Source organism: Equus quagga, chromosome 10, assembly GCF_021613505.1.
Source record: "Equus quagga isolate Etosha38 chromosome 10, UCLA_HA_Equagga_1.0, whole genome shotgun sequence".
Classification (NCBI taxonomy): Eukaryota; Metazoa; Chordata; class Mammalia; order Perissodactyla; family Equidae; genus Equus; species Equus quagga.
The window spans coordinates 103,691,396-103,708,596 of NC_060276.1; the positions used below are offsets into that span (position 1 = coordinate 103,691,396).

Here is a 17,201-nt window from a genome sequence, read left to right on the forward strand (position 1 = left end):
AACTATTAGCAGTCATTTCCCCCACTACCCAGCCCTGGACCACCAGAGATCTACTTTGTCTTTATAGATTTGTTCTTCCAGACATTTCATATAAATGCAATCATACAATATGTGGCCTTTTGTGACCAGCTTCTTTCACTTAGCATGTTTTCCAAGGTCATCCATGTTGAAGCATGCATCAGTACCTCACTCCTCTTCATTGCTGAATAATATTGCATTGTATAAATAGACCACATTTTCTTTGTCCATTCATCTGTTGACGGACAGTTGGATTGTTTCCACTTTTTGGCTATTACAAATGCTGCTGCTATGAACATTCACTGTCTAAGTTTTTTTGTGAAGCTGTGTTTTCATTTCTCTTGGGTATATATCTGGGCAAGGAAAATTGCTTGATCATATGGTAGCTCTATGTCTAAACATTTGAGGAACAGCCAGACTGTTTTCCAAAGTGAGATTTATTTTTTTAAAGTTTCACCTGTACAATTTCTAAAGATCAGATATTCCAATTACTTTAAAATGCTTCATGGGTGTATTTGCAATGTTCTCAACTGGGTATCAGCTCTTCGGAGACAGGCTCATACTTCTTTTATATTCCTCACATCAATACCGTGCTGAGAGTAGATGCTTGTTTAAGATTCAAGAGGGAAGAGAAAGAGGGAAGGAAGGAAAAGAAGATGAGCCTGACAGATTTTAAATTTAAATATTAAAATTTGACACTGTCAACCTAAAATAACACAAAGATAAGATTAAGGTATGTTCACACTATGAGTTTTGGTTCATTTACTTCATATTGACACCAAATTAAAATTTTACATAATATTTGACCTCAGAATAAAAATTCTGATAATTTTGTTAAACTTTCAGAATTAAACTGCTGTAAAGAATCACAGATAGAGACATTAGAATAACTCTGACAAGAAGAAATAATAAGGGATAGCCCAAGGAAGCGTTAGTAAGAGGAGAAAAATATAAAAAAAGAGTTAATCAGTGTGAAAATAGCCATTAAAGTAGGATCGGATTTAAACCCTAAAAAAAGAAAATTAAAATTTAGAATTATATTAAATTTATAAGTTTTCCTAGGGTATAATAAACCTCATCAAATATCTGTCAAGTACATTTGTAAAAAGAAAAGAAATCAAGACTCCCTCTTTTTGCTCTGGCTACACCACCAAACAATGCTACATCTCCACCTAGTGACACAACAGCACAGAGCTGACCAAGAACTTCTAAGGCCACTTTACTTAAACCAACAAATACTGAAATCTAAAATGATGCTTCATTATCGTTATCCATATACAAGGCCAATGCATCTCAAGAAAACAACTTCTCCAAGTATGTAACACCTTCAAAGATGTTTAAACATCGCTCTTCCATTTACTATAAAACAGAAAAAGAACCCAAACCCACTAAATGTGCTAGTTCCTCACAGTATTAGCTTGCCCAATAGCATGAGATTCTAATAGCATTATTAAAAACAAGTATTACAAAAATGTAACATGTGGAGGATGGTGGAGCCCAGACAGAAGCAGCCAACTTGAAACTCAAAGACCCAGTGTGGTTCCTAAAATCACATGTGAATAAGAATTTTTTAAATATCAGTACAAATTATAGTGTGTCAATGCTGTAATTAAGAATTACATTATAATCCTTGAAAAACTCAAGATATCACGAGACTCACATACACCAGCCTGCCAAAAGTATTCTGGGGCGGTAATGGTAAGATCTATATTCACACGCATCTTTATAAATTCCCCTAGCACATTATAACACCTTGGACACAATGCACACCTAGTAAGCATTTGTTAAATGGAACAATCCTCCTGCCCATGAGAAAGTTCTCGAGGTGTCAATTGTCCTGATGAGAGATGTTCTTTTTGGTCAGACTGGGAACTAGAGGCGTAGAGTGTGGTTCCCAAACCTGGCTGTATGTAGAATTCATTACCAAGTTTAAAGAACCATACAAATTATAAAATGAACCCCTGGAGATTCTGATGCAGTAGCTCTGTGTTGAGGCCTGGGACTCCATATTTTTAAAACCTTAGCGAGTAATTCTGAAAAGAGGCTAGATTTGGGGACCACTTGCCTGGAAAGTCAAGGCTGGGTCATGCTAATTCTGTCACTGTCTCTCCCAGGACATGACTAATCATGGGGTATTAGGGTGTATAACAGTACATATATACTCAAACAGGACACTTCTGTTTAAGTAAAATAATATAAAAATGAAAAGCTTTAAAATATCACCACCAAAATTCAACTACTGGCTTATAAATCCACTTTCTTTATCCTAGAGTAAAATGCAACTTCTACTTGTAATAAGCTAATAAGACGTTTCTATTTTTTAATTAGAAGCCAAAAATTCAAAATACAGTAATTTACCAAAACACTTTTTTTTTAAGATTAAAAAAATTTTTTTTTCCTTTTTCTCCCCAAAGCCCCCCAGTACATAGTCGTGTATTTTCAGTTGTGGGTCCTTCTAGTTGTGGCATGCGGGATGCCGCCTCAGCATGGCTTGATGAGTGGTGCCATGTCCACGCCCAGGATCCCAACCGGTAAAACTCTGGGCCCCCGAAGCAGAGTGCGCGAACTTAACCACTCGGCCACGGGGCTGGCCCCTACCAAAAGACTTTTATGTGCAATATATTGGAGTCAGTATTTACCACCAATCTTTAAAAGGAAATATTAGGAAATGATTATTATTACCACTGAATATAAGTGATTTTCATTACATTAAGAATCTGTTCTCGGGGCGGCCTGGTGGTATAGTGGTTAAGTTCACGCACTCTGCTTCGGCGACATGGGGTTTGCAGGTTCGGATCCCGGGTATGGACGTAGCACTGCTCATCAAGTCACGCTGTGGCAGCATCCCACATAAAACAGAGGAAGATTGGCATAGATGTTAGCTCAGTGACAATCTTCCTCACAAAGAACAAAAAAAGAATCTGTTTTCAAGGAAACTGAGGTATTGATCATACAGTAACTAACAAAACTGTGGGTGTGGCACACATATACTTCCCCAGGCTAGAATACCCAAACTGTAAACACATAAGACTAAAAATAAAAAAGGCCAAACCAGAAAGAGTAGGGTGAAGGTTCACATAGTAACCAGCCCAACAGATCCAACCTGGCCACGAATCAGTTTTAAGAAAAAGCACACAGGAAAATGTAATGGATTACAGAGATTATTTCATCAGATTTTTTTATTAGAAGATTTCTCTATTCAAAATTCACCATAGAACTCTGCAATCAAATATTAGCCTCTATTGCAAACACATGCAATCAATTGTTGACAAATATCCTAAGAGGCTGGACTAGGATGAATTTCAGTGAGCGGTGGACAAAAATGAAGCTCCCTAACTGGTCCAAGGTCCCTAACTGTGTCTAACAGGATGCAGAAAACCACCAAGCTCAAGTTTAAGAAGCACGGCCAGAACAAGGTAAGCATAAATGACCACAAAGCATTACAAAGCCACAGATACGCTGCTTTTTAGAAACCCTTTTAAGTTACAAAGCAATTCCAATAAGGTGTGCCTATCATTCTTCTGTCCAAAACTCACCCCAAGTGGGAACCACCAGGGTTTTTTAAGCACTGGATCCTCTCCCACCCCCCAAACTACAGCAAACTGGAGAAGTAGGGGCAGAACATCTAATGTAAGGGCAGCCAACCTATTGGCTGACCAGAATCCTGAAACCTGCGGTTGTGGGCAAAAAGATGGGCTGAGCCAATCAAATCCACCTTTTGGGAATTGAGGATTGAGACACTCAGGGAGGACAGAAGCCAACAGGATACACTGAGAGTTGTCATGATCTAGAAGGCCTGGAGTGCCCGTCATTGCCCTAAACAAGTCGATCAGTCTACGGACAAGAGAGAAAAGTGCAGGGGCTATGAATACAACCCCAGTTGCAAAGATACACAGAAAACCACCTTGTTTTCTGCTTTTCCCACTTCCAATTTTTTTTTTTTTTGAGGAAGATTAGTCCTGAGCTAACATCTGCGCCAATTCTCCTCTTTTTGCTGAGGAAGACTGGCCCTGAGCTAATATCCATGCTCATCTTCCTCAACTTTATATGTGGGAAGCCTGCCACAGCATGGCTTGCCAAGCGGTGCCATGTCTGCACCAGGATCTGAACCGGCAAACCACGGGCTGCCGAAGCAGAACGTGCAAACTTCACCACTGCGCCACTGGGCCGGCCCCCCCAGTTCCAATTTCTATAGGTGCAACTGTAAAGTGTTTCCTGCCTTTGGACTACCATGGGACCTAGCAGGTTCTTGTCATAAATCTGTTTCTTGAGCTAACGTGAGTGGGTCTCTGTTACTTATAACCTGAAGAGCCCAAAGTGAGAGCACAAGACATTATTTCTGAACCAGAATAATGACACGCTTTCAGGATACCATTTTTAGGCTATTATGCCGCGCAATAATAGCGTAGAGGAACAACACACGCAAGCTAACGTCGCCGTGAGAGCTGACTTTTGTACCAAGTATTTAAGTCTGTACCTTTAAAATGATCTTACCACAGGATTTTCCATTTTATTTCCTGGTTTCTTACAAAGAAAGGAGGAAAAAGGGCCACAATGGAAGGCACCTCCCAGAGGATAACAGGAACTGCTTTACAACACTAATTCTAGCATTTGCTACCATGAGTCTATAATTTGCAGGTGTGTAAAGGTAGATATTAAGGTGCTAAATAAGCAGTGAGGAGGCATGCTTCAGTGTTCTGCACATTCAACTAACATTATGCAAGATGCACCCCACATTCACACATTTATACAACTGTCTAGTCAAAAATAAAAATATTGTCCCTACCCTGCTACATAAGTTTTCCATAGTCTGTCTCGAGAGATCTAAGTATGGAATCACTGTTAGCTCATTAAGGCTTCCTAAGGCTATAAAGCACACACGTGCATATGCATAGGCGTGCACACGGGCATGCACACACACATACACACGGGGTCATTTGGGCTGGATATCTGACTACCCTTCCACCATGCAGGATCTTCACAGCTGAGAAAATCAAAGTAGAGCTATAATTAAAATGCAGAACCCTGACTCCCTCTAGACCAAGCTTCCTAAAACAAAAGGAAGGGAAAAATATTAGAGATAGAGATGCCACGTTAGAAGATTAACTGAGAAATCTCAGAGGATATGAGGAGAAGGTAAAAAGGCAGTGAAAAAATACCAACTACTCTAAAAAGAGGAAGGGAGCAGGAAGACCTCACTAAGAGTCAAGGGAAACCGACAGGGGTTTCTTCCTCTCCTTGACAGCACTTGGGTATGGCAAGAAGAGCTAACTGGTGAGGCCTGGGCCCTTTGAGACCTTCTGATTGTCATTCCTGGGACACTTAGGGGTGCCTTTTTGCTAGAAGACACGGAAGGATTTCTGGGGCTTCTTGACCGTTGGTGTTCTCTGCCATGCCTGCTCTCTCTCAGTCTTATTTTGAGCCAGAAAGAGTGTCTGTTTGGCTATTCTGGCACTCAGAGAATTAAGAGTAGGGCCTGCAGGCAATGAAACGGAAAACTGTTAAAATTTGCTTTAGTCTACAGGGACAAGAGAGACCTTCAGGTTTCCACCTAGGCTGCCCGGCCCATTTTGCCATGGCAGGAAAGGTAACTGATTTAAGGCTAATACCCCACCGAGGAATAAAGATTATAGACACCTAGCTGGAAAAACCATTTGAATATAGAGATTATGAGTATAGCAGATCAGACACAGGAAGGACTCCAACAACACTGAAACTGAGGGCAGAACAGAGGCTATTCCTGTCAGGTACTGAATTCATCCAAGAAGGTCATGCATGATGGGCATTAGTGCTGCAGATGGGGAAATACGTAAATACTATGGTTTGTAGAGACAAAGATTACTCTCATTATTCATGGTTGCACACCGATCTGGAAATTTGGTATGAATTGAAATGTATAAAAGTTCTCACTGGGTTATAAAAACAGGTAATTTTTATTCTCTTTTCTCACATTTTCTAACTTTTCTTCAATGAGTACTTTTTAAAAATAATTTTTTGAGGTCATAATAGTTTATAACATTGTGAGATTTTAGTTGTACATTATTATTTGTCAGTCACCATATCTATATGCCCTTTACCCCTTTTGCCCACCCCCCCCCAACCCCCTTCCCCTCTGGTAACCACTAAACTGTTCTCTTTGTCTGTGTGTTTGTTTATCTTCCACATACAAGTGAAATCCCACGGTGTTTATCTTTCTCCGTCTGGCTTATTTCACTTAACATGATATCCTCAAGGTCCATCCATGTTGTTGTGAATGGGACAATTCTGTCTTTTTCATGGCTGAGTGGTATTCCCAATGAGCACTTTTTATTATTTTGGTAGTATGGTTATTAGTCCCCTTAACTGACCCAAGTGGAAACAAGAGTTGGATGACTGACAAAAATGTTGGATAAAATGGGAAACCATAAAATATGACTACTATTGTAAACATTAACTTAAAATGCACACTTGAATATACCATTAATTCCTCTGCCAATCTTTTCATATAAGGCCAAAGCCTCTTCTTTGAATATGGATCGGTTTGGGGTTCCAAGCCATCTTTCTTAGTAAACAATACCACATACACCTATGAACTCCAATTCCTATTTCTTTAAAGTGTAAGATACTTGTGAAGCGATCAGTGCAGATTCCTTCCAAGATTTTTACTTTGCCCTGTAACCTAATAGTTATCTTATTCACAGTCATTTCATTACATTTTTAAGAGACTTGTTTATCAAGTCTTTCCAAAGAATTCAACTCAATTTAATGGAAATAAGTCTCTTTTCTGCACTCAAATTTCTTTAGTTTATATAACATTTAAATAATGTAGTCACAACAGGTGGCATAACCTATACCAATGGTTTGAGAACAACCAAGTGACCCTTAGTAAGCATACACTTCAGGAGGTGGGAGCAGCACAGCAGCATTCTAGAAAGTATGTACAAGCCAAGCGTGCTTAATGTGCTGTGGGTATCAGTAGGTGTGATTTATGATGGGAATGAGGGGTGGCAGAAGACTTGATCATGTGGATGTTGCTTTCCATGTTTCTACACTTTCAGAATCTAAAACCACCCTCCACTGCTGTTTTCCATAAAGGGAGAGGCTGTTGAGAAATGAAAAACATGGTTCAAAAGATACGGTGGGGAGCAGGCAGCACGCCAGTCCTTCCTCCTTACCCCATGGGGGGGGGGGGGGGGGGTAGGAGTGTGCGTGCATGCATGCATCTTGGGGGAAGTGGCATTCCAAGTGGCAGAGGGGCATGAGGGGTGATTCTGACTGGATACAGCTTCACCAGGATTCCAGGCTTTAAGTTATGCCAAGCAAGAGGTAGGAATGCTTAAATGAGAGGATGGAGCAAACTTTGTTCAAGGTACAATAGTGGTCTCACTGGGTAAAAAGTAAAAAAGGGCAGGAGAAAGAACAAAGATAAAGCTGTGAGTGAGCACAGGAAGAGGGCGGAAAGAGGAGGAGATCTGGCCTGTGGTCAAAAGCGTGACTAAAAAGAACAAAGAAAGCAGGAAGCCACGAGGCAGACTGTAAGCATAAACTTCCAGTTTCTTTCCTTTAAATATCGGCTGAATTGTTTTGCACATAATCTTCAGCTTGTTTTTGGTACAAAACCTCAGTCCCTAAGAGGGGTGATGCAAAAGGGAGTAAGAGTCATTCCGCACCTTTAGAAATTTACACCCTGTTGGAGAGATGAACAGAAGCAGAAACAGCACCAAGACCAGGTAGGGGGTAATAAGGCCAGTAAGAGCAGTACAGTGAAGGCTGCCAAACGAGTTCTTTTCGCCTTCAGCGTCAAGTCGCAGCAGGTTCCTCCTCATCCTCTCCCACGAGGCCTCCGACTCCCTCCAGCTCGGCTTCACCTCTCTGCTCCACAGCAGTGCTAACAGCGGCCCAGAACCCCCTTACTTATCTAGCTGTCCTGATTCGTGGTTAAAAACTCGAAAAACTAATGAATGACTTTGTGAAGAAACAATGAGATGATGAAAATGAGTCTGCTTTTACAACTTTACTATGAAGAACTGCAAACATGTGCAAAAGTACGGAGTACAGTGTAACGAATCCTCACGAAGCCATCACTAGCCTCAGCAGGGTTCAACACACGTCCGATCTTTTTCACCCCCCTCCCTGTGCATCATTTTGAAGCAAATCACATATGTCATTTTATATCATGCATAATATTTCAAGATACCTCTCTTCAAGCTAGGACTCCTTTAAAAAAACATAACCACAATACCAATATCACATCTGAAAACTTAACAATATTTCCTGAATGTCAAATATCCAATTGTCTTATAAACGTCCTGACTTTTAAAGATACTTTATAATTTATGCCACAAACAAAAGTAAAGGCAGCAGTCTATTATATAAGTAACGGTAAAAATAAGAAGCCAAACGACTTCTATGATGCCCAAGGATGACTGCCTGTGGACTTGTCCACAGCCCTCACTGGGGGCTAGCACTGCTTTAGGGGCTCTATAAAGTTTAACTCATTTAACCTCATGATATAGGTGAATTCCCAATAGCACCATTTTATAGATGAAGAAACTGAGGCCCAAAGAGGTTACATAACATGTCCAAGGTTGTCCAGCTAACCCAAATGTCCATCAGCTGATGCAGAAACAAAATGTCGTAATCCATACTGGAGTATTATCCAGCTACAAAAAGGAATGAAGCACTGATGCATGTGACAACGTGGACGACCCTCAAAAACATTAGGCTAAGTGAAAGAAGGCACACACAAAAGACCACATATTGTATGATTCCATTTATATTAAATGCCCAGAAGAGGAAAATCTATAGAGACAGAAAGTAGATTAGTGGTTGCCTGGTGCTGGGGAGAGGGGTAGTGGGGAGCGACTGCTAACGGGTATGGGGGTTTCTTTTCGAGGTGATAAAAATGTTCTAAAACTGGATTGTGGCAATGGCTATACAACTCTGTGAATATTCTAAAAACCACCGAATTGTACACTTTAAATGGGTGAATTGTATAGTACGTATATGAATTATATCTCAAGCAGTTTTTTAAAAAAGTAAGTTATCAAAAGGTTTAAAATTTATCAAACCAAGGAATATTCATTGACCATCTACACAGGCATGTACTAAGTTTTATGTGAGTTACAAAACAAGTGTAAGACATAAACCTTGACCTCAAATTGCTTACAATGCAAGAGAAAATGTACACGTGCAGTATATAATAATGCAATTTGCTTTCTGAATGTGTGCCTTTTTCCCTAAGGTCAGTCAACCATCTGAACCAGGTTTTCTGATTCATAAAAGCCATCGGGCCTGGGGCTAATGAACACATAAGCTATGACAAGACCAATCCTGCTTCCCTTTCCCTCTGGGGGCCTGCAGAGGTCATGATCAACCACAGGGTCATCTGTGAGAGAGCAACCCACAGGGTTCTTAGGGAGCTGAGGCGGGGCCTAGTCACCTTAGAACTGAAATAATTTGAGTAAATGTTTCCTAATTAAACAGAGGCCAGAACAGCTCGACAATCTTAGGCTGAGCAAAGGCCCATGCCTGGGTCCTCATCCCCGGATTTAGGAATTCCCTGGATAAACAAATAGCACAGGTTTTGCTTAACTATGGCTGCTAAAGGTCTGGTCTGTTCCCCTACTGGGGAGGCTGCACACACTGGGCCACCTCCCTTGGCCCTCTAAGCTCCAACAGCAGGGGTCACTCTGCTTGGGCAACAAGCACTTATCCTAAACGAATAACAAGGAAACCGCTGTTCAAAACCAAAGTGCCTGGGTCCTAGGGACTTATGGCTCAAGGGCTCTGTTCTACCCTAAGGCTACTGAAACAGTGTCTAGCCCCATGTCCAGTGAACCCCTGAAGCCCATATGTCATGTACATTCTAAAACCTGGAGTGCACATCAGAAGGATGTTTAAATTTTACAAGCATGTGAATTCAGTCATATTTTATAATAAGGATTTGCATTCTCTGAAATTTTCAGATAATGGTGGCAACGAAAACTTAGAATCTTAAGCTAACAAGTGTTTACTCTTTAAGATAGAACTACAAGTAAAACCCTAGTCAACGTAGGAGAAACTCCCATTTTGAGCATTAACTAATTATGCATCTTTCCTGAACTGCCTAGAAAGAACATTTCATATTTGGATCAAGTGGCTTGACCCTAGAATCAGTAAACAACTTAGCAACATAACCTGATGAATAACCCGATAGTCAAGCTGCCTCAGTTAAGCCACAATCTTATTTGAACTACAATAACTAACATTACGATGGTCTCCTTACCTTTCACCACGTCAGCCACATTGCAGGTGGGATCAATACTTCCTATGTGCTTCGGATGAGCAGGGTTAGTGTCGCCACCAAAGAGCAGTGCTAAACAAATACAAAAGGGAAGGGAGAGATTAAACACAAAGCAGGCCGGGATGGTCAAGCAGAGAAGCATAGAGGTTTCTAAGTTCTGAAAGATTCTTTTATTTGTAAGAATCATTTTAGCAGCCACAGTGACTTAAAGCAATAGAATGAGTACAATGATGGGTGATCGACTCTACTGGACAATGAAGGAGGCAGGACATGCTTTAAGACCTGCCAGTTCCAGTTAGCAGGTCCTAAAGCAATGACATGCGCCAGGTGTCCAACCCTTTTTCCCCGACCCAATGTGACCTGGATGAAAAAACTTACTTTCAGCCTTAGCCAAGTTTACCAACCTTCTCAGTACTACGCCACATATTTATTCCAACATCCACTAAATATTTAGAAAATGTAGTCTGCACCATTAGCCCAGGCTTGCAAAGTGTCTTCACTGTCAACATTTCAAATGCCTCCATCATGGAGATTATTTTTCAACGTAGTATACACAAACAATATTTGTTCAAGTATTTTTAAAAGTACATTCAAATACTTGCACAAACACACAAGATTTGCAAAACTTTACTTCTGAGTAAAAGCCAAAAGGAGCCCCAAAGAAAAAAGTCATCTGAATCCATATATGTATAGGTGTACTTATTTTTAAGTCAAACAAAAATCGAAAATAACTTAGGTTCCACAAAAGAAGAATGCTTAAATAGGGCATATTTTAAACTACGAAAAATGACAAATATGGGCATTAGGCCAATACATAAAATTGCAACTAAGTGAAAGAAAAACAGAGGTGTACAAGCTTAACCGCTCATCTAAAAACATGTACATATATATGGAAACACACATGTTTAAGTCAGAAAGAAATTGTAGTTATCTAAGTAGTTTAGTTGAATAGTATCTAGGTTTTTCTCCCTTTAAAATTTCCTGTAAATTGTCATACATTTCTATTTTTAAAAGATATACATTTAGGACCAACCCACATTTAATAGCTGTATAACATTCATTTATCCAAACAAATTAAATTTATACAATAAAATGCTCTGTTCATTTTCTGATTCAGCAAAGAGGATGATTTAGATTCTAGACATGTGGATGCTTCTTCATAAGAATTATGAAATCAGGCAAAGACATAACGCTGAAAATGAGCCAAAAAGTTTTCTGTGAAGAGAATTTGAGGTGTTTTTCTCTTATCTGCATATCAGCCTGGAGAGTAAACTAAAACTCTCAATACGAGATTATGGTTTGACATTCACTTAACTTTACTGATCACTGTGAAATAAAAGATCGATTGCTCTTATTGTCAACATGCCAACTCAATATTCCCAGTATCAATGTTTTTAAAACCAAAAAGGAAGACATGTAACATCCTGGATAAAGACTAGAACATGCTCTCAGAGCCACGTGAAAGTATTCAGAGATGAACGCCCGGCTGCCCTTAAAGCCGGTCGGTCCCCGCCTCCACCAGGAATGTAACGGTAGAGGCTTCAAAAGCAGGCAGTGGTCCTGTCTCTAACAGGAGCATCATCAAGGTCTTTCAAGGATCTCTTTCAACAAAGAATACTAATGAATAGCTTTTTAATAGATAAGCTCTACGAAGGAAAAACAGAACTGGAAATGACATTTCTAAAGACAAAAATGCAGATCAGTAAATTAAAAGTGAAGCAACAGGAAAACATGTGGGAGAAATCACTCCAGTTACCATTTCAAAACTGGACCAAAACCCCAACTTACTGTGCTGGTTAATAAGCATGCGGAAAGAGATGCGGTTGGTATAAAATCGATCTAGAAAATACTGGATGTTACTGCTAATGAACGGATCAAACCCAAACTTCTCCTTGTATTCAATCACTCCTTGAGCCATTGTAGGAACCACATCATTGTGTCTATTTCTGACTTTAATCAGAACTTGCAGAAAGCTGTGTGGGAGAGAAACAAAAAGTGGTCAGTCTTTACATCTCATGGGCTAAGACATAAACTTCCCAGCTTCATGTCCGGACTATTTCTCTGCCGGTATTTTTATAGGTAGAGACATCATTATCACTACAGACTACAAGGAAGTACTCACAAGAAGCCAAAGTATTAGCGAAGTTTTTGCTTGGAACTTTCTACAGAAATTCTTTCAGAGACACAAAAAGTAAAAGGTTCTAGTAAAGAAAAAAATGCTCAAATACCTTTTTAGAAATTGACTGACTTTGGATAAGTGATTACATATAAGTTTTATAAATGTTTGCTGAATAATTGCAGAACATATTAATCCTTCTTCTGACAACATAAGGACAACCCAAAAAAACCTTCAAGGATTTATTAGAGGCTCAAAGCAATAGCTTCCATGAATAAATAATTCTTCAACTTCAAATATTTTAAGACTAAGATTTTGAAATAAATTTCTCACAGCAGTAAAATATAATGATAAAGTGTAGACAGAACTAAGGCAATTTCTAGTATATTACTGTAAAGATGCAAAGGGGAAAATACATTAAAAATGGCAACGAAGAATAGAAAGACAAGTCAATGGAACCAAATAAAAAGCTCGGAGCCAGGCCCAAGGGTGAGTATGTGTGTATGAAAATTTAGCATATTGATAAAGTGACACTGCAGGTCAGCAGAGAAACAAGCAAATTAGTTGGGACAGCTGGCTAACTATTTAAGTCACCTCTCAATTTCAAGCCTTCAGCCAAAAAAAATGGGTTAAAAGATTTAAATGTAAAAGAATGAAATCACACAAAAGATAAGAGAAAATCAAGTGAATAAGTATATAACCTCAGGGTAAGGAAGGCTGTTCCAGACTTAATATCGAAGGCAGAAACCATGAAGAATTCAATGATACAACTATGTGGAATTTCAGCAATTCTATAAGGACATACATTATAAAGCCAAAAAAACAAAGTGAAAACTGGGAAAAATATATTTGCACCAGACAAAAGAAAAGATGAGTAGCCTAACAGAAAACCAGGCGAGAGAGCTGGCATCAGTGGAAAATGTACCACAGAGGAAACACAAGTGCCAGTAACTTCACTTTCAAGATAATAAAAGAAAAGCAAATTAAAACAACGTAATGCTAGTTTCCACATATCAGACTGGCAAAGAATAACCAGCGCCAGCTGGAGTACGGGAGCCTCACTGACACATTTGTAGGGACAATTTAGCAACATATATCAAAAGCCAAAGAAAGTCATTCCACTCCCAGGAACTGATCCTAGGAAACTCACAGGACAAGGCCAACAGCTACATTTAGAGCTGTTCTTTAGAGCGCTGCTTATACCAGCCAGAAAGCTACAAACTATTCTAAAAGCCTATGATCAGAGGTCAAATCACATGACTTATCTTTAGATGGAGCATTATGAAGCTCTTAACAATGGTGCAGATCTGTCTACATTGTTATTTTTGAAAAAATATTTTGCACATATAGAAATATGAATGCCTAGGAAAAAGTATGGATGGAAGAAAAATGTTAACAATGATTGTCCCCTGGCAGTGGAAATTTCGACTTTCTTTTTACTTATCTGAATAGTCTTATTCTCAATGATGAAATATTTCTGTAACAAACACAAATGTACAAAGACAGTAAAGATGAATAAATCAACTCCGAAATTAGGTCATAATTTTTCACAAGAAATTTTATAATGGACAATTTGTCCTTTACGTAATGCTCTTTCCAACATGTTTACAAATATTACTAAAATGAAACATTTCATCATCGTGGAGAAGTGCCTCAATTTATCTGAAGGGAGGGGACTTGCCCCAATGGTTCAATTCTCAGAACACTTCACCAGTCTTCTGGGGCTCTTCTAAACTTTATCGTTACGATAAACAGGCTTGTCCTCTAAGCGACTTTTACTTTGCTAAGATGACTTCCCTGCCTGTGACTCCTGTACAACCGCTCACGGAACAGAAAAGGCTGTTACTCTGATAAAACGACTCCCTCACTTCCCACTCCTTCCTTCACCAGGAGCGCCAGGCTTCTCAACTCCCAACTCTTTTAACAAGCCGCATGAACCTAGGCAGGTTACCGAAATTCACAGAGTGAGAGCTATTACCATTATGACCTCGCACACACTGGATCCAGCACTCGGCAGCTGACAAAGCAGGCTCACGTCCATAAATCGCATCTGACTGATAACCTGTTCCAGAAACTGAGACTGGCCTCTGGGAAACACACAGCAAAAATCTGATATTGGATACCACCCCAAATCTATAGCCTAAAATTTGGAGCCAGAGAGGTCAGTCCTTCAGTCTTAATTTTTAGGATATCAGCCAAACTATTAGTAGCTAATGACCTGAGAAAACAAAGCTTCTGACTTCGATTCATTTAGTTTCAATACCTTAACTGACAGCAAGGAAAACACTGCCTTTGGGGCTCTAACCCAAAGCCTCCTTTCCACAGTTCACAGCTCCATGCAACAAACGCCTAGCAAAGTATAAAACGGGTCAAGAGTTTTTTCCCTTTGTATTTTCATTTACAACTAAACTTGAGCTAGTGACTCATGGCTCAAATCAGCAGTTCTGGCAGTCCAGCACATTGTAAAGAACAATGTGCTAAGGAAAAGAAAACCTGATTTACAGATCCAGCTCTGCTACTAACTGATGTCACAATCTTAGGCAAGACACTTCACATCCGTGACCTCAGAAACCTTATCTATGAATTGAGAGGGCTGGGTTAAATGCCCTGAGCTAACGTCTTGTATCATGGGGTGTTTCTCTAGTTCTTTTTATGGAACACCTGGATGTGAGGTGTTCAGTCTCACAGTTGTGTGGACCAGGTTTCTACTTAGAAAGAAATTCCTTAGCACAACAGGTCTGCCATCGGCATCGCCCATGTGTACATGCAACAGGAGGAAAGTAATGTGAAGGGGCTACTTAATTTCTCTTGGGGGAACAAACCACACTAAGAGCTAGGGTTAGTGTTTTCTAGTTAAAAGAAAACGAAAAACAAACATTTTCCATCAGCATGAGAATTTAGCAGTTTTTGTGCATAATAGCAATAGAATTCAGTATGTTACGCATCTTTTATGCGGCTCCAAAATAAAAGCATTACAGTTTTCCTGTAATGTAATATCACATTGAAAATTTTTTTAAAAAATTGTAAAGGATTGAGTAGATAAACTCACGCATATGCAGAGACCACTGCATTCTTAAAACTGCCACTAGGTGGAACATCTACTGCAATATTCACAGTGAGTGCCCCGCACCAGTTCACTACGAGTAAAAGGTATTAGGAAATGGATCATGAAGCATAATTTGAAGTGTCACTATTCCTCTTGTACTATGTTAAATTCTTAGCTCAAATCTTTAAAAAATGCAATGTTGAGTCATTACCCATTAAGAAACCTAACGCTTTCTTGGTTCTTAATGACCTGAGTTCCATTTACCAAAACACTTTTTGCCTAGATATTTTTACTTTCAGGTAAATTTGGCGCCATACTTACTTATCCAAGACCTGTGGATCCTCAGGGCTTTTGTTTTCATATTCTAAAAGCTCAAGAAAGCTCTGCATGTACCTGAAAAAGAAGAGTTATTGTGTTAGTTACCTACCTGACATCATTCCTCCTTTCCCTCTTCCTAAGAGTACCCCAAACTTTCACTCAAGTATCCATCCTATTTCCTTCCCCTCATGTAGCCCAAGTGCTTCAGGGAAAGCTGATGCCACGCAATCTCCTGGGTGGCCCAATGTTTCTCTGGGTAATCCTATTTCTCTTGTCACTAATTCCTAATTAGTCCGATAGTCCAGGTCTAAGCCTGTCACTGTGTCGCATTCCCCTGAAGACAGAGATTGGCTCAGGAATGAGCATACTGCCTCAATTCAGGCCCGTAAAATAAGAGAGAAGACTTTGTGAAGGTCTTTGAGAGAGAAATCAACCTACTCTGCTTCTGTACAGTGTGCTATGTGGATGTGAAGCCTGGAAATGCTGCAGCTATTCTGTCACCAGGAGGAAATCCAGCCTGAAAATGAAGCTGACACCACGGAAAGCAGGACCCTGATAATTGCATGAATCTCTGAATCAAACCAACACCAAAAGCTCATCCTACGGCTGGATCTTATAGGTACATGAGCCAATTTATTGTTTTAAGTCAGGTTGAGTTGGATTTCCTATTTACAAACAAACATATCCTAACTGATACACTAAGTCTATAGTTTGATTATCCAAAAAAAGTGCATATAAATTGTAAGAAGCACATGGGTGGCACTGAAGTGCATGCTAAGAACTTAGAAACGAAGGTTCCTTCTCAGAGTTAGACTAATTTCATCAACATGTAATGGAGGAGAAGGAATGCCTCTTAGGCTCTCAGAAACAGTTTCTGCATTAAGAATAGCTACACATCTCAGTCAGGGTCAGTACAAGAAATGTGTCCCACAGAAAGATCTGGAGAACAGAGAAAAATGGGCTTCAGAGAGGCACATTACTGTGGCAGCTACGTCCAGATCTAGTGAGGATTCAGAAACTCCAGTCACTCAGAGGCGTGTGATCTCCGCTTTGGGTCTTAAGATGCCCTGAAAGAATTACCCTTATTCTAATGACTTCTAACAATTAATCAGCACTAGTCCTACTATCCAGCTCTGGATAGAGGATGAGGGCACTCCAGTAACTAGAAATGCCTGTTAAGCATATAAATACATAAACAGGAATGACGCTTTATTAATAAGCCTCACTTGAACTTTGTGACAACGCATGATACTAAAGTAGGTTCACCCCTGGGGATATTTCTTTAAAAGCCTCTGGGCATATAAGGCTATGGATTAGATCTTGTTGAAATCATCGGGTCAAACCTCCCTGAGAGGCCAAAGTCAGCCATCGGGAGTGATGCCCTCTGTCCTGTCACACGCCAGCAGAACCTTAGGGAGGCATCCCATCCTTTCGGAAGG

At 39.8% G+C, this 17,201-nt stretch overlaps 1 protein-coding gene across 3 annotated transcripts in view; it reads right to left on the reverse strand.

Moving 5' to 3' along the window:
* PDK3 (pyruvate dehydrogenase kinase 3) overlaps positions 1-17,201 on the reverse strand; it is a 61,656-nt gene that overhangs the window by 20,652 nt on the left and 23,803 nt on the right. For all 3 annotated transcript variants that reach the window (XM_046673081.1, XM_046673080.1, XM_046673082.1), the window contains 3 exons: positions 15,766-15,837; positions 12,071-12,255; positions 10,265-10,354 (listed from right to left, as the gene is read on the reverse strand). In XM_046673081.1, coding sequence (XP_046529037.1) covers positions 10,265-10,354; positions 12,071-12,255; positions 15,766-15,837 — 347 coding nt within the window. The remainder of the gene's footprint in view (positions 1-10,264; positions 10,355-12,070; positions 12,256-15,765; positions 15,838-17,201) is intronic.